Source organism: Globicephala melas, chromosome 1, assembly GCF_963455315.2.
Source record: "Globicephala melas chromosome 1, mGloMel1.2, whole genome shotgun sequence".
Classification (NCBI taxonomy): Eukaryota; Metazoa; Chordata; class Mammalia; order Artiodactyla; family Delphinidae; genus Globicephala; species Globicephala melas.
The window spans coordinates 136,302,872-136,328,735 of record NC_083314.1 but is presented as its reverse complement, the minus strand read 5'-3'; the positions used below and the strand labels follow the sequence as shown (position 1 = coordinate 136,328,735).

The 25,864-nt window shown below is 38.6% G+C and overlaps 1 protein-coding gene and 1 long non-coding RNA gene across 6 annotated transcripts in view; one reads left to right on the top strand and one right to left on the bottom strand.

The window, feature by feature from the left end:
• Nucleotides 1–4,066: 4,066 nt before the first annotated feature.
• On the bottom strand, nt 4,067–25,864 carry LOC132597827 (uncharacterized). The gene is made up of 3 exons (XR_009565191.1): nt 25,483–25,864; nt 4,199–4,356; nt 4,067–4,108 (listed from the first exon to the last, which is right to left on the bottom strand). It is a non-coding gene; the product is annotated as an uncharacterized lncRNA (long non-coding RNA).
• The window catches only part of NFIA (nuclear factor I A), a 595,358-nt gene continuing 592,404 nt past the window's right edge, over nt 22,911–25,864 (top strand). For all 5 annotated transcript variants that reach the window (XM_060304981.1, XM_060304976.1, XM_060304960.1 and 2 more), the window contains exon 1: nt 22,911–23,031. In XM_060304981.1, the coding sequence (XP_060160964.1) occupies nt 22,936–23,031 (96 nt within the window). In that variant the 5' untranslated portion in view covers nt 22,911–22,935. The remainder of the gene's footprint in view (nt 23,032–25,864) is intronic.

The following is a 25,864-nucleotide window of genomic DNA, read 5'->3' as shown; positions in this document are numbered from 1 at the left end:
AATTCCCCAAAGAAAAATCTGAATGAGCGTGGATCTTAAAGAAAAATCATCTGATATCTACAAAACCAGGCAAGCACAAATGTTTAGAATCCCAGTTCACCTGTGAAGTAGTAATAATACATTACCTAAATTGGGTAAATGGACCAGGTTCTCCTTTAAGTTTTCTTATATCTTTACAAGCTATAGCTCTAACTCCAACAATGCACACTGGTAAAAACTGAACAAATTTAATTCTATTTCCTGCTCTACCAACAAATACCTATATGACCTTGAACAAGTCAGCTCTTTTCTAGGTTTCTATTTCTTTGTCTGTAAAAGGAGCAGGTTGGATTAAATGATCTCTTGGGTTCTTTCTAGATATAAAACCTCTATGAATCTATGATTATCTCCAAAATTCCAAGTTCTGTTAGGGTTCTTGGATTGCAAACATCACAAACAGGCTCAGTATAACATCAGACTCTGCCCTCCAGATAAGAGGAATGTATTGAAAAGATATGAAAAGACAGGGTCTAAGGCAAACATTAAGAACAAAACCTTGGGGCTTCCCTGGTGGCGCAGTGGTTGAGAGTCTGCCTGCTGATGCAGGGAACACGGGTTCGTGCCCCGGTTCAAGAAGATCCCATATGCCGCAGAGCGACTGGGCCCGAGAGCCATAGCCGCTGAGCCTGCGCGTCCGGAGCCTCTGCTCCGCAACGGGAGAGGCCACAACAGTGAGAGGCCCGCGTACCAAAAAAAAAAAAAAAAAAAAAACCTTGGAAACATCAGAAACCAGACTATTTGAGAATCTAAGCAGAAGTGTGGTCTCTTTAGGCATTGCCTACACAATGAGTCACCTCCATTTTTCATCCCTCCATCCCACTCAATATTCAAATTCCCAAGCATAAGATTGGAAATGGATTAGGGTGAGTGGCCTTCTCATCTTCTGGCTGGGGATGGCAGAGCATCTTGCTGACTTTCCCACCAGGACAATACATCATGGGGAGAGAATGACTACCAGAAGGTAGAAAGGATAATGAGTAAGCAAAAATTACTGATACCCTTTACGCAAGCCAGAAACAGCATCAGAAGCTGGGTACAATTTTCCTTTGCTAATATTTCCAATATAGCTCTATGTAAATTCCTTTTCAAATTTTCTTGGAATTATACATGTTATGCCTAAGTCACAGTCCCAGAATCTTAAAAAAAAAAAGTCTCAACCTCCAAAATTCAAATGACTTGGTTAGGTCACCAAAAGATCTAGAGATTAGAAATGACAATTTTAAAATGAGATTCACTTCTCAAGAACATTGTAAAGCAAAGACCAATAACTTGGTTTTGTTTTCATTAGACTCTATTATTTTTCAGCCCCAGGCAAATACACACAAAATGAGATATTACTTGAATATATGAATGCAAAATCAAGAACTTCAGCAAAACAGGTGAATAATTTATAAGTGTACAAAATGAACCCAGCCCTCCTTTAGCCACTACCAGTGTGTATAGAAACCAAAAGCCACATAATTTCACAGTAATTATCCAATTCCTAACTTGAGGCTTCAATATCAGTGCTGAAAATTATGTACCAGTTATACTTGGAACTGTAGGTTTTAGAGTGGGATGAAACTACCATGAATTAGCAACTTGTTGCCATCTTTAAAGAGAATTTTAATGTTTGGTGTTGAAATGGACATCTTACAAGGGTCTGGATATGCGTTAGCAACACATATCATATGTGCATGTGCCTTATGTTTATAGTTCTGTGTTTGCATGAATCCTGGATCTATTTACTTTGCATTTGTAAACATTTGCAAGATTACATTTTTCTATTTCAGGTATGTTTCATTTTTTTAAATGTGCTTATCTGCATAATTTAGCTAAATAAAGTGGAGGGGAAAACTTTGTAAGGAATTACTATTACTCTCTACACTCCTGCTCTGAAAGTTGTAGGTAATTAGCTAGCAGACAGGCCCTACTGAGGCTTCATGGGGCCTGAAGCAGAGTTGGCACACAAGGTACTCACAAATGAGTTATGAAGAGATGAATGAATGAATATCAAAATTGTTCACATGAGTTTGGGGTTAGAGTTAGGATTCCTTTCCCAAGAAAGGGAACATCAAGAGACGTTTAGAAGATACCAAAGGAGATCTAGAAACAAGAGGTATGTTTCCAAGCTATGCTCTAGTCCAGGCCCCCACCATGGCAGGGATTTTTGGCTTAAGCTGTTTGTCATTATGATGAACACTGTGCCTGATCTAACACCTCACCATGGCATGGTAAGTGGAAGAAAGATGATAAAATGGAAAACCTACCAATACAGGTAAGATCCTTCCTAAAAGCCTGAACTCTCACCTTCACTCTAAATATGCCTTAACAAGAAAGAAAAAATAGAGATGAATGAGAGTTTGAGTTCCTTTGGTTCCTCACTACCTCCACAAAGTGGAATCTGTCCACCTTCCCTAAGGAAAGCACAATCAGCAACAGCAAGCATTTTCTAAAAACCTACCATGGGTAGACACTGCTTGTGATGGGATATAGAGATGGATACAGCATTGTTCCTGCTCTCATTGATAGGTATATGTGTTAAAATTAGAGGAAATTACAGAAGAAACAGTCACTGAAAACTAGGACAAATAAAGCAAGATTTGCAGACAAAAAAAGTCATCAGCTCGATGATAAAGGCTGAGATGGTTTATAAAAGAAGGCAGAAAGGGTAACTGTGCAATCTATGAGAACCACAGACTTAAAGTTACGAATGAGTATGGACACTGGACACCAAGAATATCAGTGTGACTGAAGAAACAGAAGCAGGGAAATAATTGGAAATCAAATCTTGCACTTTTCCTTTCAGCCAATTCTTTCTAACTTTTGCTACTCATTAAAATAGTCTGAGAAACTTTTATAAAAAAAACAAACAGGCATTTTATGGGCCCTATCTCTGGAGATTGATTTAATTGTTCTGGGGTGAGGCCCAGGTACGTTTGTTTGTTTTATTGTTTTTTCTCTCTTAAGCTCTCTAGGTGATTCTAATGTACAGCCAGGGTTGAAAACCGCTGTTTAGGTTATCAGGACCCACCAGTATTATGCAAATGAAATCATTAAAAGAGGGCTGTAAGTATCCCTAAACGTTTTGCAATCCAAGTCCCAAGTCACTGAATGTAATGCAAATAACAACATATAAACCTTAAACAAATGTCATTCAATTCCTCACTTTGTAGTACTCTACTAGAAGGCTTAGCAATGAAACTTGTTGCCACATGGAAGAAGAGGGTGAGCTACCACCTCAAACAGTGATTCTTGTTGAAAAAATATAGTGCCCAAATACCACGGACAAGACATGTAAAAAAGCTTTTCCTTGAGATCTGAAAGGTGTCAATAATGAAAGCAGAGGCATAGGATTAAAGGTTGTGTGTCAGCCCTCAACAACAGATCCTGAACAACAAAGGTGCTCATGTGCCTTTGAATAAATCTGTCTTTTTTTGTTTGTGATATGCACAGCCCTCCAATACAAAGCCCAGAGAGGAAATCCCATGGTTTGAGTCTAGAGGTGGTATTTTAGTACCTATTCATGAAACCTCAGAACTCACTGGCTGGGCAATAGTGAGGGAAAGGGTGCTCTAGTGGGAGGATTATGGAAATAAGAAGGGGACCAGAGGTAGGAGAATCAGGGAATAGGAGGTGTGTGTTCTCCTACATGCAAGTATAGTGTGAGCACATTTTCTTTTCTCACTGTTCAAGAGATATGAGAATATGACATCAGCATGATGGTAGAATAGGAAGCCCCAGATCTTGTTCCTTGACGTAACAACAATATATATGGTCCAAAAAGCTTTTATGAGTATTTCAGAAATCAGTTATAAAGTTGCAGTATGCTAGGCATTCTCAAAGCCAAGAACAGCTACACTGAAATGAGTAAGAAAAGGCATTTCATTTCAACTGTATTAGCTCCTTCCCCAAGATGACACAGCTTGCAGTCAAGAGGAAAAGTCCCACTTATGGATTCTCCCTTGGGAGAGGAAGAGAAGAGTGGAATGTATGTCCAACATTCCAGCTTTTTGAGGGCTACCTGAGAAACTGGTTTCTGTCTCACCTGATGTGGAGTGCTGATCAGGAACCACCATATCTTGGGTGTCTGGGGTCACAGAGAACAAAAGAGAGCTCAGCAGTTTATGACAGCACCACAGAATTTGTAAAACCACAGAAAGAAACTGGCACAGCTCACCGTGATCAGAGGTAAACACTCTTGTGACTTCTTTCTTGAGAGGGAAAGAAAAGAGTAGAATGTGCATCCAACATATGGATTTTTAAGGGGCTGTCAGAGTGACTGGTTTCTTTCTTGACTGACTCAGAGCACTTATGGAACTGGCATACCTTGGATACCTGTGGGACCACAGAGGACAAAAGAGAGTCAATGACTTGTGGCAGCACCAGAGAATTTGTAATACCACAGACAGATATCAGAGGAACCAAGAGACTGCAAGCTCCGGAAAACAGTTGGCAAACCTCTCTAATTGGGGAATTATATGCACAAGCCAGAGAAAATGCAACCCCAGAAAATGTTTGAGAGGCCCCCAGCATCTCTAGCCAGGCTAATTAGTGAAGGTCTTTCCCTGTACAAAGTCAGATCATAAAGAGTGGAAGAGGTGGGCTGTGTTTTCAAATGTGTAAAGCTCAACACAAGACACATGAAGAAACACACAGAAACATGGCCCAGGAATAAAATAAATCTCCAGAAACTGACCCTACAGAGACAGAAGTATACAAATTACCTGACAAAAATAAATCAAATTGCCATCAAAAAGATGATCAATGAGCTCAGGAAAAATGGTGCATGAACAAAATGAGAATGTCAACAAAGAGAGAGAAAATTTAAATAAAAACAAAAAGAAATGCTGGAGCCGAAGAATGCAATAGCTGTATAGAAAAATTCACTAGAGGGATTCAGTGTCAGCCTTGATTGCAAAGAAGGAATCAGTGACCTTGAAGACAAGCCATTTTAAATTACCCAGTGATATGAGCAAAAAGTAAAAAGAATAAAAAAGAATGAAGGAAGCTTAAGGGGTTTATGGGACAACACTGAGTGGACCAATATATTGACTTTTATCGAAGTCTCAGAGGAGGAAGAGAGAAAAAAAGGAAGAAAGCTTATTTGAAGGAATAATGGCTAAAAACTTCCCAAATGTAGAGAAAGAAATAGACATCCAGATTCAAGAAGTCCATCTGATCTCAACTAGGATCAATCCAAAGAAATTCACACAGAGGCACATTGTAATCAAATTGTCAAAAGTCAAAGACATAATTTTGAAAGCAGCAAGAGAAAAATGAATCATCATGTGCAAAGAAGGCTTCATAAGACTACCAACAAATTTCAAAGAAGAAACTTTGAAGGTCAGAAGGAATGGAATGATATATTTAAAGTACTGAAAGAAAGATACTTCCAACCAAGAATATATATTCAGGAAAATTCTCTTTCAAAAAAGAAGAAAAAATTAAGCATTTCCCAGATAAACAAAATCTGAAGTAGTTCATCACCACTAGACCCACCTTTACAAGAAATGCTAAGGGAAGTCCTTCAAAAAAGATGCTATACAGCAACATGAAAGTACATGAAACTATAAAGTTCTCTGGTAAAGGTATAGACAAATACAGATTTTTGAAATACTGTAGTGGTGGTGGTAAATCACTTTTAATAATAGTACAGGAGTTAAAAGATAAAATTATAAAAATATAACTATAAAATTATGTTAATGGAGAGATACAGCATATAAAAAAGATGTTATTTGTGACTTCAATAACACAAGGGGGACAAAAGAGTAGAATTTTCATTTGTGATTAAAATTAAGTTGATATCAACTTAAAGTAGATAACATGTTTTATATGTCCCGTGATAACCACAAAAAAATACCTAATAGAAGATACACAAAAGAAAATAAATAAGAATCACTACAAAAAAACAAAACAAAACAAAAAGACAAACAACAACAACAAAAAAAATGAAACACAAAGGAAGATATCAAAAGAGAAAGAGAAAAAAAGGGACCAAGAGCCACAAGACAGATAGAGAAGAATTAACAAAATGGCAATAGTATGTCCTTCTCTATCAGTAATTATTTTACATGCAAATGGATTGAGCTCCCCCAGTCAAAAGACATAGAGTAACTAAATGGAGTTTTAAAAGATCCAGTTATGTGCTATTTATTTATTTACTTATTTATTTATTTTAACATCTTTATTGGAGTATAATTGCTTTACAATGGTGTATTAGTTTCTGCTTTATAACAAAGTGAATCAGTTATACATATACATATGTTTCCATACCTCTTCCCTCTTGCGTCTCTCTCCCTCCCACCCTCCCTATCCCACCCCTCTAGGTGGTCACAAAACACCAAGCTGATCTCCCTGTGCTATGCGGCTGCTTCCCACTAGCTATCCATTTTACGTTTGGTAGTGTATATATGTCCATGCCACTCTCTCACTTTGTCCTAGCTTACCCTTCCCCCCTCCCCATGTCCTCAAGTCCATCCTCTACATCTGTGTCTTTATTCCTGTCCTGCCCCTAGGTTCTTCAGAACCTTTTTTTTTTTTTTTTTAGATTCCATATATATGTGTTAGCATACGGTATTTGTCTTTCTCTTTCTGACTTACTTCACTCTGTATGACAGACTCCAGGTCCCTCCACCTCACTACAAATAGCTCAATTTCATTTCTTTTTATGGCTGAATAATATTCCATTGTATATATGTGCCACATCTTCTTTATCCATTCATCCGATGATGGACGCTTAGGTTGTTTCCATCTCCGGGCTATTGTAAATAGAGCTACAATGAACATTTTGGTACATGACTCTTTTTGAATTATGGTTTTCTCAGGGTATATGCCCAGTGGTGGGATTGCTGGGTCATATGGTAGTTCTATTTGTAGTTTTTTAAGGAACCTCCATACTGTTCCCCATAGTGGCTGTACCAATTCACATTCCCACCAGCAGTGCAAGAGTGTTCCATTTTCTCCACACCCTCTCCAGCATTTATTGTTTCTAGATTTTTTGATGATGGCCATTCTGACCGGTGTGAGATGATATCTCATTGTAGTATTGATTTGCATTTCTCTAATGATTAATGATGTTGAGCATTCTTTCATGTGTTTGTTGGTAATCTGTATATCAGTTTTGTGCTATCTAAAAGGGAATCAATTTAGATTCAATGACATACATACATATGCTGACAGATAGAAGTAAACAGATATAAAAAGACATTCCATGCTAATGGTAACAAAGAAAGAGCAAGAGTGGCCAAATTTATACCAGAAAATAGACTTCAAGTCAAAAACTGTCACAAGACACAACTTAAATATATACCCACCCAACATCAGGGTACCCAAATGTGTGAGGCAAACACTGACAGAAATGAAGGGAGAAACAGACCTCAGCACAATAATAATTGGTGATTTCAAAACCCCCCTTTCAATAATGGAAAGAACATCTAGATAAAGATCAATAAGGAAACAGAAGACTTGAACAACACTCTAGACCAGATGGCCTTAATAGACATATATAGAACATTCTAACCAACAGTACCAGCATACACATTCTCAACTGCATTCAGAACATTCTCTAGGATAGATCACATATTAGGTCACAAAACAAGTCTTAACAAATTTACGAAGACTGAAACCATGGCAAGTATTTTTTTCCACTCACAATGGAATGAAACTAGAAATTGATAACAGAATGAAAACTGGAAAATTTACAAATATGTTAAAATTCAGCAACACATTTCTTGAACAACCAATGAGTCAAAGGAGAAATCAAAAAGGAAATTAAAAATTATCTTGAGACAAACAAAAATGAAAACACAACATACCAAAACTTATGAGATGCAACAAAAGCAGTATTTAGAGGAGAGTTTATGGAGAAAAACATATATTAAAAAAGAAAAAAATCTCAAATAACCTAAATTTATACCTCAATGAACTAGAAAAGCACAAACTAAGCCCAAAGTTCACAGAAGGAGATAGCAAAACTTAAAGCAGAAATAGAATAGAAAAGAATAGAAAAACAAGAGAAAATTCAGCAAAACTAATGTTTTGAAAAAGTCAACAAAATTTACAAAGCTTTAGCTAAACTAAAAAAAAGAAATAAAATAAACTCATAAATGAAAGAAGAGACATTATAACTGATGCCACAGAAATAAAAGCGATTACAAGAGACTATTATGCCAACATATTGGATAACCTAGAAGAAATGGATAAATTCATAAAAACATACAATTTACAAAGACTGAATCATGAGGAAATAGAAAATCTGAACAGACCTGTAACTATAAAAGGATAAATACTGCATGATTCCTCTTATATGAAATATCTAAAGTAGTCAAACTCTAAGAAGTAGTAAGAATTTTGAATAAGTTATCAAATCCTTCCAACAAAGAAAAGCCCAGGACTAGGTGGCTTCATTGGAGAATTCTACCAAACATTCAAAAAAGGATTAGCAACAATTCTCTTCAAATTCTTCCAAAAAATTGAAGAGGAGGAAACACTTACAAATTCATTTATGAGGTCAGCATTACCCTGCTGGAAAAGACAGAGAAAAACATAACAAAAAAGGAAAACTACAGGCCAATATCCCTGTTGACTATAAATGCCAAAATCCTCAATAAAATACTAGCAAACCAAACTAACAGTATATTAAAATGGTAATTCACCATGACAAAATGGAACTTATCCCTGGGATGCAAGAATGATTCAACATAGAAAAATTAATCAATATGATACAATACATTAACATAACAAGAATAAATATCACATGATCATCTCAATAAGTGAAGAAAAAGCATTTGACAAGATTCAACATCCATTCATGATAAAACTCTTACAAAAGTGGGTATCAGGAGAACATATCCCAACATAATAAAAGCTATTTATGATAAACCCACAGCAGATATAATACTCAATGGTGAAAAACTGAAAGCCTTCTCACTAAAATCTGGAACAAGACAAGGATACCCACTCTCACCTCTTCTACTCAACATAGGATTGGAAGTCCTTGCCACAGCAATCAGATAAGAAAAAGAAACAAAAGTTATCCAAATTGAAAGGGAAGAGTTAAAACTTTCATTATATGCAGATGACATGATACTGTATATAAAAAACCCTAAAGACTCCACACAAAAACTACTAGAACTGATAAACAAATTCAGCAAGTAGCAGGATACAAGATTAACATACAGAAATTGGTAGCATTTCTTTACACTAACAATGAAATATCAGAAAGGGAATGTAAAAAAAAAAATACCTTTTAAAATCGCACCCCAAAAAATAAAATACTTAGGAATAAACCTGACCCAGGAGGTGAAAGACTTATACACTGAGAACTCTAAAACATTAATAAAGGAAATTGAAGCTGATTCAAAGAAATGGAAAGGTATCCCATGCTCTTGGATTGGAAGAATTAATATTGCTGAAATGGCCATACTAACCAAAGCAATCTACAGATTTAATTCAATCCCTATCAAATTTTTCACAGAACTAGCACAAATAATCCTAAAATTTATATGGAACATAAAAGACCCAGAATTGCCAAAGCAATCCTGAAGAAAAAGAACAAAGCAAGAGGCATAATCCTCCTAGACTTCAGACAATACTACAGAGCTACAGTAATCAAAACAGCGTGGTACTGGCACAAAAACAGACATATGGATCAATGGAACAGAACAGAGAGCCCAGAAATACACCCACACACCTACAGTCAATTAATCTTCAACAAAAGAGGCAAGAATATACAATAGGGAAAAAACGGTCTCTTCAGCAAGTGGTGTTGGGAAGTTTGGACACCTGCAAGTAAATCAATGAAATCAAAACCTTGAAGAGATATTTGCACTCCCATCTTTATTGCAGGAATATTTATAATAGCTAAGAGGTAGGAAAAAACCTAAAAGTCTATCCAAAAAATGAATGGATAAAAATATATAATATATGTATACAATGAAATATTACTCAACCTTAAAAAAGAAGGAAATTCTGTCATATGTTACAACACGGATGAACCTTGAGGACATTATGCTAAGTGAAATAAACCAGTCACAGTAGGATAAATACTGCATGATTCCACTTACTTAAGATGTCTAAAGTAGTCAAACTTGTAGAAGCAGAAAGAAGAATGGGGGTTGCCAGTGGTTAGGGGGAGGGAGAAATAGTGAGTTGTTGTTCAATGAGTATAGAGTTTCAGTCATGAAAGATGAAAAAGTTCTAGAGATTTGCTGTACAACAATGTGTAGATGGTTAACAATACTATACTATACACTTAAACTGTTAAGAATGTTGATTTCATGTTATATGTTGTTACCACTATTTTAAAAATTAAAAAAGAGAGACATGAACAGCAGCTACACTCTGTAAGAAGTTACTAAGCTAGACATAGACAATCTAGATTGTCCAGTCCAATGGTTTTGAAACTTTTATTAACATTGGAATCATTGTTCACTTAAAATTTTTCTTGTAAACTCAATGAGGAAACTATAAAAGCAGAACTGTTTGTGTTGAGTTGGGTTGGAGGGAAGGAATCCAGATTTTTGATAGTACACACTGTCACTGAGACCTCTCTCTCTCTTTCAGCCCAATCCCCAGGTACCCCTGATCTCATCTAAGCTCTCCTCATTTTATAGATAAAGAACCTGAAGCCCTGGGAAGAAAAGGGACTCACTCAGGAGTATTCAGTAAATTAGCAGCATGGCCCTGGCTAGAATCCACATCTCCTAGTTCCCAGCTTGTTATACTCGTTAAGCTCCTTATAACTAACCTGGGAAGTATCCAGCTGACCAAAGAGGAAACAGAGAAGCAGTCGGCTGTGGAGGAAGGGGGGAATCTTTAAAACTAATCAGCAGTAGACACAGATTTCCAATTTCAACAGGTTTTTATGCCTATTTATTTCCATTATAGAAATAACATCCATTCATTAGAGGAACTTTTGAAATCACAGAGAAGAAGAAAAAAAGAAAAAATTATAATTCCAGCAATTATATACACAGCCATTAACACTTGAATGTGTTTTCTTTCTGCCTTTTAATGAATAGATTGTTGAGTTTTCACTGAACCGTGTTCATTCTGTATATTCAGTTTTGTATCCTGCTTATTTACAATATTATAAGCATTTTCCATTTGTAAACATTTTTGTTCATAGCTACATAATATGCTTGAAAGTAGTTGTGCCATGCAGAACATTTTTTCTAATTTTTTCACTATTTCAAATGATGCTAAAATGAACAGGTATCTGTGTATATGATGGTTGATCCACATTTATCAACCACTGATCCACCTTGATAGTGTACCAAGGTGAAATTATGGCATTAAAGAAATTGAAGATTTTTAAAGTGCTTTGGTACATAGTTCCACGTCACTTATAATACTTATAATGTATATTTTCTTATTTATGCACAATTATACAAACATTGTTTCAGAATTCTGGAAATAGAAAGAACCCAGGGGCAGACACTACTGAATATCCTGACATATTCCTTCCCCATCTTTTTGAAAGCATATACATATACACACACAATTACCAAACTGAAATCATTGTGCTTAGGTTTGGTTTTGGTAGAATAATTTATGGACATATTTCCATGTCGATAAATAATACTTGAAGACCAAACAGATTTTATTAACCACAGTATTTTATCCCAGTCATACAGCCAAACATACTCCCATTCATCCACTCCCAGTGCAGCCATACCCACATTCACAGACCCAGGTAACAGAGAACATACAGGGCAACCCCTAATAGGACAACTCTCAAGGAATCACCCTGGTTGTAATTCTCATGGGAAACCTCTGAGAAACTGGCTCTAGAATGGATGTAGGAAGTTGCAACATTTTCCTAAATTGACACTTCTGCAGAACTCAACTCAGAGTGATGCTCCAACATGGCAGTCACCAGCAACAGCTGTGGGCCCTGAAACTTGGGTCCCTTGCTCTCGTCAGATGTTCCCAAAATCACAGCAGTTAAGGCAGAAACTCTGGTATCAGACATTCCAGGTCCATCATGACTTTGCCTCTTACTGGCTGTGTGTCTTGGATTAACTTACATAACTTCTCTAAAGCTCAGTCTCCTCAAATGCAAAATTGAGTGACAGTGGTTGCTACCTCATAGGTTGAAATGATGATCAGATAAGACAGAGCATGTAAAGTACTTAGCAGCATAGTATAGCAGGTATTCAATCAATTTTAGCTATAATTACTAAATTATTTGAGGAGTTCTGGTAACACTTGTCTCTGCTCCCTCACAGCTTTCTCTTCTCACTCACAAATATGATTTTCTTTTTCCCCATTTATCTACTAACTATCTGCTTTTTTAACCGATAATTCCCAAAGCAGTCATTCTGCCAATGAATATGGCAGGTCACAACATTATCATATTTATCTTATCACAAATGTTATTAATAGCTCAAAATGGTTGAAATTGTCATTAACTATTTTTAATAAATAATTTTACTTCAGGCTTACTATTCCCATTAAGTAACTTATATGACAGTATCTCCTTCAATCTTTATAAGCCCATGAAGTATTATTATGACCATTTTTCAGGTGAGCAAACTGACACAGAGGCAGTTTAAGAAACTTGTTGAAGGTCACACCCTTAGATGTTGAAGGCTCAGCATTTTAATCCAAGCCTGTTGGACTACAAACCCTAAGCCCCATTCACTTGGCCAGGGGTCAGCAAACTTCTTTCTGTAAAGAGCCAGATAGTAAATATTTTAGGCTTTTCAGGCTACATGGTCTCCATCATAACTACTCTCCTCTGCCACTGTAGAGGGAAAGCAGGCATAAACAACATGGAAACTTGTTGGATGCTGAAATTTGAATTTCATATCATTTCTGTATGTCACGATATATGATTCTTCTTTCATTTTTTTCCAAACATTTAAAAGGTTAAAACTATTCTTAGCTCGTGGGCCCTATAAAAACAGATGGTAAGATGTAGTTCTATCTACAGAAAGAATATGGTGATCAGGTGACATAAGACTCTCCAGACATATTAGGTTATTTTTAGGTTACCAGACTCTCCCTCAGGTCTTTGCTGTGTTATTCTTTTGGACTACAAACTCCTGCCACCATCTGCCTTCTCAACATCTGTCTTTGTCGATCATACTCTTTGTCATACTTTAAGCCAAACTTTGCTGTTACTTCTTGCAGGAAATGCAACCCACCCACCCCTACCTCCAATCCCATACTAATTTTGGTGCCCTTTTTGGGTTCTCCCTCAACACCCTATACGTTCCCATCATAGTGTCTATCACACTGGATTGGAATGGCTTGCTTACCTGCTCCAAGGACAAGTGCCATGAAGGCAGGTTCCTGTCTTGACTATAACTGTACCTGCTTAGTAACTGACACAGTGTTTGGAATATAAGAGGAGCTAAATACATGTCAAAATAAGGGAAAAGAGGGAGGGAGGAAAGTAGGGAAGGGGAAAAGAAAAATGATAGAAGTACGTAACTATAAACACAGGTTCTGAGTAGGATATAGAGAGGCAGGAGAGATGGGGGGGAGCCTACACCAAACCATTAGGAGAAAAATGGAAGAAAAATTGCCTGAAGTGGTTGTGAATATCCTATTTCCATTTCTCGTGAGGGGTAGTCCATGACCCCCAGTAAAAGTTGTTTCCCATTGTGTTGGGACAGTGAAGAAATGCAGAAACATGTCTCTTGGATTTGTCCCATCAAGACCCAGGGAAAACATAACAACTTAGATATTCTGGGTGCCCCATGGATTCCCAAGTCATTTATGTCATGCTCTCTGCCAGTGGAATGTTAGAAATGGCAACGGCTCAAAAAACAAAATGGTGAGGGCTTCCCTGGTGGCGCAGTGGTTGGGAATCAACCTGCCAGTGCAGGGGACACAGGTTTGAGCCCTGGTCCGGGAAGATCCCAAATGCCGCAGAGCAACAAAGCCTATGAGCCACAACTACGGAGCCTGCGGTCTAGAGCCATAATTAATTAATTAATTTAATTTAATTTTTTTAAAAAAAGCACAGCCTCAAAAAAAATGGTGTCTTCTAAATATGTTATATTATTATATTTTTTAAAAAATGTTATAGCAGATAAAAGAATCCAACTGAAGACATAAAGGAAAAAGAAATTAAAGACTCAGGGGTGAGATGGGGAAGTGGATATCTAAAAGCCTTCTTTCAGCATTAAACAAATTTGCTCTTTTTTTTTTTTTTGCGGTACGCGGGCCTCTCACTGTTGTGGCCTCTTCCGTTGCGGAGCACAGGCTCCGGACGCACAGGTTCAGCGGCCGTGGCTCACGGGCCCAGCCGCTCCGTGGCATGTGGGATCTTCCCGGACCGGGGCACGAACCCGCATCCCCTGCATCGGCAGGCGGACTCTCAACCACTGCGCCACCAGGGAAGCCCAGACAATGCTTTTTTTAACTGATAATTCCCAAAGTAGACATTCTGGCAATGAATATGGCAGTTCACAATATTCTCTTAAAGAGGTGTATCGCTCTTAAAAAGAAGAGGTGTACTGGGTAGATTCTGCTCAAATAAGGCATGAAGCTTTCTCCCGGCCATTTGGGAAATGAATAAAGCTATGGACTGAGACTCATGAATTCCAGGCCCAAGTCTGTCACTAACTTGGCAGGTGTCCTTAAGTAAGCCATTTGACTTCTCTGAGTTCAGATAGATGCTATGGCACACCATCCAGATGCCCTGCATCTACTGGGAACATTGGAAGTCAACAGTTCTCAGTAGAAAACCCCTCTGGATTTTGTCTTAGCGGAAATATTCATGTAGCCCAAAGCTGCATTTAATGACTGGTTGGTCCTTGCAAGAGTACCAAGGTCTGGCCCCCTTGACTAATTTGGAACAGTTCTACAGGGCCATCCCAGCTTCTGGGTTCCCTGTAGGATTAGCTATGCCTTTGTTGGGACTGCATGGATTTTTAACTCCTCCCTCTGCCCAGCTCTTCTTCTCTTCCTTCCCCGCAGGTGTTGATCCTGACAGCCACTCCAATAAAATTATTGTACACAAACCTCCACAAGCCTTACCCAAGATTCAAACCTGGCCACCCACCTGGGACACTGGTCCTTAGCTTTCCCATCAATCCAATAAGGTGGCTATGCTAGATGCCTCCATTTCTGTCTGTAAACAGGTGTAAAGTACAGTGGTCCAACTGCCAGATATATAATATAATCAGTAGAGGGAGAAGAGGCTGGATCTCCTGTGTCTCTGAATCCATCTGAATTACAGAATCCAGGACACAGCTCTTCAAACTCTATGAAACAAGTGGTATAGTGGCAACAGAGACACTGAATATTAGGGTCTCTGGGTTGGAGCCCTGTCTCTGCCACTAACTTGCTGGGTGATTCCAGGTGATTCTCTCTGCTGGGCCTCATTTTCTTAAACTACAAAATAAGAGGCTTTGTCATGTTCCACCCTTCTCCTCATTTTAAATAAATTCATGTCATCTCTGCTTCGAAAAGAAAAAGAAAAAGGTCATTTTTGGCAAAATCAGTCTCTCATTCGATATCAACCGAAAGCACACATTAGGTGCCTAATTTTTCATGACGTTGTACGGTGCCTTCTGCAGGCCTGGTCCTCAGAAACCTTTGATCTGAGGCTGGCTGACGTGTACAGGGAGCCACAACCCTGCCAAAGAGGCAGTCTCCCTGGATTCAACGTGCTACTCAACCACAAAGCAGAAATCTGCTAGAAGTTCACTCTTCAATGTATAAGGTTGTTGTGTATTCAGAGCATAACTAGAAAGGAATGGAAACTAACATATATTGAGAAACCGCTAAGTTCCTATCACTGACTTTCATCCTTTTATGTAGTTAGTTCATTTAATTTCAACAACACTCCCTGAAAGTAAGCCATTGCCCTCTCCATGTTACAGGTGAAGCCTACAGAGGACAAGTGACAAACCACAGTCATGCATGGAGAACCTGGAAGAATGAAGGCTAGAACCCACCATGGTTCCATCGCTTCATAATAGAGGTACCTGCTCCTTTGTCTCCTCAACTAGAGTTGGGGGGCTCCTTGACAGCAGGTCCCATGTTTCTCTGATTTGTATCCTGAGCACCTAGCACAGTGGCAAGCATCTATTGTTACTAAATGCATATGTATAACATTAATTAATGACTCCTGACTTCTCCTCTTGTTATTTCTATTATACTGTCTCACAATCGGCTTTGCTTCTTCATCTCTGAATTTTTCTAAAAATGATTAACCTTGAGACAGAAGATCAACCCTGAATCCCAAAGATATAACTTATTAAATCTCCCAATTTACACAGGGACACTAGTCATTTGGCCCCTTGGGGATTCAATAGCTGACTAACTAGCCTCCACTCTGTCTACTTGCATAAGATTGGCTCACTTGGGTCAGCTGAACAAGGGCTTCCATTGATTGTTCCTAAAAAGCCATTACGCTTCTGAAAGCCATTACATTTTGAGATGGTTTAAATACAACCGTCTTGTCATTTTTAACCATGCCCACAAAGAGCATCCTAAAGATATTTGATCATTCAATTAGACTAAATGAGGCCAGTGTATATGCTGCCACCTCAGAGGTTATCATGCTTAGTAAAACATACTTTAAAAACCCCATGAAGACTGTAATTAAATTTACAGGAGCCCTCCACACAACCTGAACAAAGGATGTCTGAACGTTGTGTGTGTGTGTATGTGGGTGTGTGTTTTGTGAGCGCTTGTGTGTGTTGTAAAGTCCTGTTCCATAGGGATTATAGCTCCCCTGCTGTTTGGAAAAGATAATTTCACTTGTAACACTAATAACTTGAGCAGGGGAGAAGCTGGCCTGGTGAATGGAATGCACTTCACTGCACATCTTGGCTCAGCTAGAAATCGGAAACAGATGGTCCTTGCGGCTGGTTTCCCACTCGAGCCCGCTCACTGCCAGCCTGTGGTCTTCAGTGAGCTGCTGCTGGCAGTCTGTGACTTGAACATAGTAGGACAGTGGCAAAAGAAATCAAATCTTTTCCAATGAGCAGCAAGTTATAATGAAATTTGACAGATCTGACATTCTATACCCAACATCTAGTTAGAATATATTAACCTTTTCGTTTTCTTAAGCGCCTGCGTAGAAGTTGTGAATATACTTATTAGAGAGCTGTATTATATGCATCTTTTTTTCTTTTTTTCCTTTTTAACAGGGGGCAGAGGGTTTAGTCCGATCTTGGGTGGCAGCTGGTTAACAGAAAATGCAGGGAAAGCATAAGTCAGAGAATTTCTAAATGGCAATGAAGCACAAGAACTGCCACTAAAACCAATTCTTTGCAGGACATAGGTAGGTGAGTTTCTGCTGAAAAAAATTATCAATATTTTCTCGAGAAAAAAATACATATCCTAGATCAAAAATCTGGGCAATCTCTGGGCATATCATTAAAATGGATGGTGCTGTCTGGACCCCTTGGCATTTTCTTCAATTCTGCCCTTTTCAGCTTTGCAGCATTTGCTTCTGCCATACGGTGAGAAAACCATGCCAGGTGACTTGGGACACTGTTTTTTTTAAGTCACCACACTCATGTCCCATAATATGAATACCTGTGCAGAAGACTTTGCTACTTTCATCAAAAAGGGCTAAATCTCCCACCAGAAACTTCGGCATTTTTGTCTAGGCTTTGGCGGAACTAGACTCTCTATCCTTTTGTGTAGATTCTTCCTCTGATTCCAAAGCTTACATGCGAGTACACACTTATTTTCAATGTTAGACAGTGATGTCCTGAACATCATTTTAGGATTTTCCACCTGATTAAGGTTAGAAAAAGACCTAGGTCTGTAAATAGTAGATAATCCCTCTTCAATACAGCCTTTTTTTTAAGTCTTAGACACCCATTGCCCTAAACTGAACTTCTCTACAGTTTCAGCAACAGGGTACCTTTCTAATTTCATTATTTCCAAGAGCCTGGAGAGTCAAGGCCATACATATTCATTAAGCCCAACGTCGAATGATACAAAAGAAATTTTAAAAAAATATTCTGAGAGCTAGCTAATTGGAACAGGAAAAGCATGGGCTTTTTTGTCAAGTAGATATCAGGTTGACGTGGCTCTTTCTGCTTTAGTATGTGTCCTTAGGCAAGACTCTTACCTTTTTGACCCTGACCTTCAAATTGAAAATAATGATACCAACCTCCTAGGGTTGTTGTGGAGGTTAAATGGTATATCATATCTGAAAGCACCTTAACAAGCACACAGCAGGTGCTAAGTCCTTTTGTGGTTTGGAGGCAACACCACCCTGAAGCTCTGGGTCGTAATTCCTAGGCTTGAATCCTTCTTCCATCTCTAACTCCAGGATGCTAAACAAGTCTCTTCAACTCTTAGAGCCTGTTTTCTTGTATGTAAAATGGGGTTAATAATAGATCCTACCTCATAAGGACCAATCTGAAAAAAAAAATAAGAACAGTGCCTGGCTAAAGGGAAGCGCTCAGTACATGTTAGCTGTTATTACATGTTGCGTTCAAAATCAAGTTTTTCTTCTAGAGTTTCAGATTTCCCATGGTGGTAGAAACAAAGCTTGAAAAGGGGGGAAATATTTAGTTGCCTACATTGCGGAAGTTTCCGTTAAATGAGTAAATGAATGAATGAATGACACATGCTCATTAAAGACAAATAATAATATAATCCATCTATGTGAGGTACCAATGGATCATACAGATAAGGAAGGCAACAGAAATTCAAAGGTGCTAGAGATCACTGCGGACCAGAGCTTGAAGAAGGGTGTTAACTGGTAAAGGCAGATGTGGTACTAGAAGGGGCAATAGTTCAAACCAAGGTAAATGAAAAGGCTGTGTAAATATGAGAAGAATGCAATCAAATTTCAAATCAACTAATGTTCTGTGCCGTTTTACTATCTTTCTGTCACTATTTAGGGAGCCCCTACTGTTTGTCCAGCTCTGAGCTTGACCTCATAGCTACTGAGACAAACAAGACACAGCCCCTGCCCTCAAGCATCGGAAGGTCCAGGAGGGAAGGCCGATTGAGAAGCAGATAGTTCCAGAAAAGTGTGCTAAGAGCTGAAATGGAGCAAGGCAGAGATTATTATGGAAGAACAGAGTGAAGGGACCTAACCCAGCCTCACAGGGCAGGACCAGAATGGGAAAGAAAGGGGGTTTCCCTCAACAAAGGAATAATAACAAAACATCAATAACAAAATAATAGCTTTGCTTGAAAACTCGTTACATATCAGGAACTACTGACTTTATGCATATTTTTGCTTTGAACTATATATATATATTTAATAACAATGGTTATCTTCATTTTTCTGATTAAGACTCAGAGAATCAGAGAGGTTAAGTAACTTGGAAGTGGTCACACACTTAGTAACCAACCAAGCCAGGACATGGGTAATTGGACTTCAGAAACTATCTCTTTAATGACTCTACTAACCAGCCTCTGAAAATCAATAATATTGCATTTCATGCTGACTTTTAGCAACATACAACAAACACCAAAAACTCGCCTTCGTATTGTACACCTGTTGGCAGCAGAGCCTTCAAGGCCTTTATCCAAATGCACTGCAGCAAAGACACAGATGAGAATCCCCCATGCCCTCAACTCTCCCATTCAGAGGGGAGGGGAAGATCCCCTCAGGTTCTTCCCATTCAACCAAGGCAGATAGGTAGCTGATTTGGGTAGCACTGGCCACGACAGCCAGAAAGAGGCTGCAAAGTGGCTTGCTCTTTGCCCCAGGGACCTCATGTTATAAGAAAACAATTCCCGTCCTAATGTTCCCTCTTAGTCACCCGGACCATATTCCTCATCCGTGCCCAGCAGTTTAACCCATCACTTGACTTCACAGCTAAGGGGATTCCTACTTCTCAGAAAACAAGTTCAAAGGAAGTAAGAAAGTCCACATCCTGATGGGCTTATTTCTTGATGAGAGTGCTGTTTTTGCCTCAGATTCATTCACGTGCAGTGGGAAGAAGTATTCAAATGACAAGAGTTAAATTCAAAACATGTAGCCGCTTTCTGTTATATTTTTTTTCTGACTGAAAGCAAACCATTTAGATGTTTGTTTCCAAAAAGGCATCTGTCAGCAATCAAAGGGGAAAAATGCATAAAGCAAATGCAATTGTTTGGAGTAGAATTTCCTGGATCATGTTAAATGCTTGAATTGCTCCCCATTATGCTCACCAAATAATTTTATTTCCCACAATAATTGCAATATTTAACATGTTTTATTTAATCTTGTTTTAAGGCTATTAACAACAGGCCACACAGTGAAAAGATTGATTGCTATATGGGAAAGGACAGTTTCCACCAGCCTCTTAGAGAACAATGATAAAGTTAAATGCACCTAATTGTTCTGGATTTAAAACACTATTATCCAATAATATTTCTCATTTCTTTGTTCAAAACTACGGTGCCATCTCCTATAAAATCCTCCTGGGTATTCCATCATTCACAAAGTGAAATCTGGACTCCAGTTTACCTTATGCCCCATTCATTCATAAATAATGGGCATGCATAGGGTGTTCTGAGTCTCAGAAACGCAGCGGCTCAGATCAGAGACACCTCCAACTTCAGAGTCTGCTGCGGCACAAATTTAGAAACTGTACCCACAAACTTGGACCCATGAATCCAAAATACCCTTGTGCCTTTTTGCTCTACGAGAAGGCTGAGGAGACTAAAGCAAGGAAACTTGGTTTTGTCTGCTTGTCAGAGGCAACTTGGAAAGGATGAGATGGAACAAGAGGTTGATTCAAAGACAGAACGCTACTTCACTTCTTTTCTTTTTCCCTTTTCCCTTTCGTTTCTGGTTTATGCTATTTTACATTTATATAGGATTTTCAACGTTTTCCTCTTTCTTTCTCTAAATGGTAAGCTGAAGAAAGACTAGGTCATTTTAATGGCGCTGCAGTTACAAAAGGCAACAACTGTTTTGACCAGCAAGCTCAGGGCAAGGTCCGTTTGCCTGCGGAGACCAAAGGTAGCTTAGCATTTCCTGTGCTATCGACTGTTTTTCTGAATAGAGAGGTGACGCCAAACTAATAAAGACTACAAAGATGCTTCTAAAGAGTAATGACAATGCCCGTATTTATGATCATTCCCGATACCACTTCCTACCCCCATATTATTAGAAGAAATCCCATTAAATGAGAGATGAGAAGGAAAAAAATGCCTTATTTGTTGTACTTGTGTTTCATTCTGTAGAAGCAGTCTGTGGATTGTGCTTTAAATGATAAAACATTTCAGGTGCAACTGGATAAAACTTGCTTTGCTGGAATTATTTTTGTCAAAATAGCCACTTCCCTGATGCTAAATGGTTCAAATAACACCAACTAAGGAAAAGCTCAGAAATAGGAAAGCAAAACCCGTCAAATTTCACCCTTAAGAACTTATAATGTGTCCTGAATAAGTTCATCTAAATATTATTCTCTCGAAAATGTGACTAGAAAAAAATCCACTGGATAGTTGGGCTGTCAATGCACAACTTTTTAAATAATCACAGTTCAGTTGACCTGAAAAATACCGGAGATAAATTCTCCCATGCTCCAGAGTGCCTATATAGGAGACGTGCTGTGTAAAGAATTGTAATATCACTGCTAGGTTCTTGGAGATCAAGGTATCATTTATATTCTGGGAAAAAAAATTGGGATGTGTTTGGTACAGTACTCTTATAAAGGTATTTCTGCAGTTCCTAATTTCACACAGTTAGCAAGAATAAAATATAACAAATATAAGACATCTTCCCTACTTCTTTCTCCCCTCTCACTCCTCAAGTCAAATGACTTGAAATTCAGCAGTTGCTTGGACTTCTCAGTTAAATTTTTTTAAAAATTATATTTACAGACATTCTTATTGGTAGGTCCATGTTGTGGTTTATTTTTCCTGCTAAAGAAAGGATGTGTGGTTAAAAACCCCTGTGAAGAAAATGGCTTGGTTACAGTAAGGAAATCAGAAGTGATTTTCCCTGAATAAGGAAGTCATCATGTCAAGTTTAGCCTGAATTGTGTTAAACTGGATTGATAATGACTGATCACTTTATTTACAAACAATGGAAAAGCCCAGAATTAATTTTTTTTTCAAAAAATAGGTACACCAAAAGATAGAGATGGCGCCTAGCCTAGATGAGAACTTGTGAAACCAGTAATGTATTCCCTCCCAGAAAAACACACATGTAAATATAACACCAGCCAAACCAAAAATCAAGGGACTTGAACGCTGTCCTCACATGTTTACGTTCCTTCACAACCAAATCAACTAAAGAATCATTTTTTTAAAATAAGGTAAGGAAGGAGAAATATTTTTTCCCCAGATTTTTTTCTACTCCTTGGAAAACCTGTTCAGCTGTTCCCAGATTTAGTTTTAGACTTTTCGCTTTGCTTCCAACGAGATGTGTAAGACAAGAAAACTGAACTAAACACTTTTTAAAATGCACAGCTCACGTTCCTGAGAAAAGTGGCTGTGAAAAACAGATACTGAATCAGACTTAAAGTCGAAGAAGGGGGGTAGAAAGAAAAAAAAAAAAAAGCCCAAAACATCGCATGATAGTCTCTAAGCAGTTCCATCTGTCAAGCAGAAATTTTAGGCTAATAGCCTGTGGCGATCTCCCTCCGCAGTCCACTACCTGCCTTTGTCCTATTAAATCTCTTTATTCTCCTTAAAAAAAAAAAAAAAAGAGGGGGGATTGGTTGTTGGAAGGAAAGGAAAAACCTTGCAGACCAAAATCATCTGAGTGATGAAGCCCTAATTTTAACCGCCTCTCTTTGATGTGTAGCAGTGGGTTCTTGTTTTTTAAAAAGGAGAGAGAAGACAGTGCTAGGAGCAGAAGACTTTTCATCTCCACTTCACCTTGCCACTGGGTCTGTGAGAGATTGGTTCATTGTCAAGGAGATTTTTTTTTTTACCCATGATTCCATATGGTATGGACCGGACTACATGTTGCCCCACATGCCACTGCAAATGTTTTCTCAATTAGGTGTCTTATCTCCCGTGAGTTAGCATCAGATGAAGCTTGCTGACAGCGTAATGGCAGGGAAAGCTTCCGACGGCTCCATCAAATGGCAGCTCTGCTACGACATCTCGGCCAGAACTTGGTGGATGGTGAGTTGGCAGCCGGGGCTGCTTTTTTTTTTTTTCCCTTTTCTATTTTCCCTCCCTCTTTGACAAAATGTCCCAGACCTCACATTCATCAAATTCACATTTGATTTTTTTCACACTCTTCAGTGAGGCAGCCTCACACTGCTTCCTCTTGCCATCCTCTCTCTGCCACTCTGCGACTTGAGTTCCCAGGAATGCTTGTCCTGGTTTTCCATGGGACAGTGTATGAGAGTTGTTGTTTTTTTGTTTTTTGTTTTTGTAATTTTTTTTTAAAGAGTATCAGAAGTTTTAAGGTAGAGGTGGGTATTTTAGCCAAACCAATCTTGGAGTAAAAAAATGAGACATTTGTCCTGGCCCTCAGGTTTTACTCCTTCTCTCTAGCTTTACATCCCCTTTACTATTGTTTTCAGGGACTATGGGATGCATGGTTTTTCCTTGACTGTGGTATTTTCTGAGGACGCATGTGGGATGCTGGGGAGAAGCAAACCCTGGGAGAATTCCAGTTTTGCCCCATTAATTGGATTGCCTGAAGTCACCTGTGGGAGAACCCTGAGTCCCCACTCCCTGTTTTCCATCCGGGAACCCACAGCTCTCATCTAACGTTTCCCCATTTGTTTATGTCAGAGCAGGTCTTAAGTCTCCCCACACACACTATCTTTTCAATATTCTGGGTACAAATAAAGTTTAAGTAAAGTTCCACACTGCGGCCGCAGAATGAGTTAACTCACATGTCACGGTCAACCAGGCCAGACAACCTTTGACATCCTGGATCTATAAGAGGTAGAGCAAGTTGGGAGGATGCACAATAGCTTATTGTCACAGGAGATGCAAGTCCTGTGAGGAAGAGAGTCCTCAAATCATTACCGCCCTTGTTAGGGTGGTGTCCGTTAAGGATTAATTCATTAGCAGGGCATTTCTAGTTTTCCGTAATTATTATTCTTGCGGCAAGCGTGAATTCTTCCAGGGAGTGAAAAAAAAGTTTGCTGCCAGGACAATGAATGTATTATCCGTTCCTAACTGGACCGTGAACTTCAGCTCATTTCACATAGATATCAGTTTAAGAAAAAAAAAAGAGAGAGAGAGAGAGAGAGAGGGAGAGAGTGGTGTTGAAGGGGGAGGCTGGCGAATGGAATTACAAGACGGGACATGTCGGTTTCATTGTATGAACTGCGGGAAGAGTTCTCTTTTCCCCTTCCTGGACCAGAGGTGGTATCATTTTGACATGTTTTAGGAATTCTGAGGACTGAGAGACTATTAAAAGTGAACTTCTGAGGATTCTATTCGGCTGCTTCTTGGGGTGCAGGATGTCCATCCTAAGGACTCTTGAGTTAAGGTGGTTGTGGGTATGTGTGTACATGTGTGTTTGAACTTGCAATTTCTTAACTAGACCTTAGAAACTTTACCAGTGATTTCAGGACAATGTTACTTGCAGCTTTTGGTTAATTAGACTAGCAGCAGACTATTCACTTCGATCCTGAACTTTTTTATTCAGGGCACTTATTTTCCCATAAGAGTTTCTGCCAGCAAGAACAAGGTTTGCTTGTATGTGGGGATGTTGTCTATTGCTTTTGCCTTATACAGTTTGTTAAACACTAGAAATGAATATACTGATTGGTTTAGCTATTATTTTCTAAGCTAAGTTGTAAGTTTTTTAAAAAAACTGCGCGCTGATGTCATATTCTGGGTGACATTCTATTTCCTTGTATTTCAAGAGTTCATAGATTTTATAGACTGGTACTTTTTATAGTAAATTGTGTCTTTTTTGTTCTTTCTTGCAAAGATCACCAAATGCTCCTCTTTTTCGTAACTTGGAAAACTGTCATTTCTTTTATGTAAAGTTTACTTGGAAGTTGCTTTTCGTTTAGAATTATTTTACAGATGTTTTACCGCCGGGAATATAAAATATAAAAGTGGTGGAAACATTTAGCAATGCAGTTGACTAAATATAAACAATGCTGTAAGCTCACATGCTGCTGTTTAGGCTGTATACTGCAGGAAGTTTCTCCACTTCAGTACTTCTAGATCTTCACTTTGTAAAGGGGTGAGAAATCAGAGTACTCTTTAAAGAAGTTGTAGAAGTTACCATAGAGAATAAATCGATTTTTTTTATTTCCCTCAGAGGTGACCACAGACCACAGCATTTTAGATCTACCAGTTACAAATAATTCTAATGTAAACTTCCCATTATTTATGGGAAATTGAGGACTTGGGTGAAGGGGGAGAGGATTAATTAAAATTAAGACAAATTTTGCATTTTCTCTTAGCTCTTGTCTTTCCTTGAATAGCATTCACTTCCTCTCCCTCCACACTCCCCTCACTACCCCAAACAATTTTCCCCAACTCAAAAAAAAAAAAAAAATTTTTAGACTTGCCTCTAGCTGATATGCTTCTTCAACCAAAGAACAGTACAAGATCTGAGTTTCACACTAAAGGCAAATAAAGCTTTAAAATTACCTCATGCGTCATCTGGCTGCACAGACTCCCGGGCTGCATAGTGGGAACCTCCGGCTTGGTCCTCCCAGCATACAAAGGCAACTCAGTGAATGCCCCCTCCGCCTCGGCCTCAGCTGCCAGTACCGGGATATGCAATTTTGCTTTTTAATGAATCGTAAACAATTTGTATGGCAAATGAGTTTGTTTGTTTTAGTTTGCAGGCATATGTTGGACCAGGTTGTAGGCAGCCATTACCTACTCCAAATTTTGGGGTGAGAATGGAGAGATCCCCGGATCATTTTTATTTTTCTAAATAATAAAGACCCCACTAGAATGAAAGAAACCGGTTAATCAAAGACTGAGAATAACAACCTCTCTCCCTTTCCTCTCTCTCCTCTTTCCC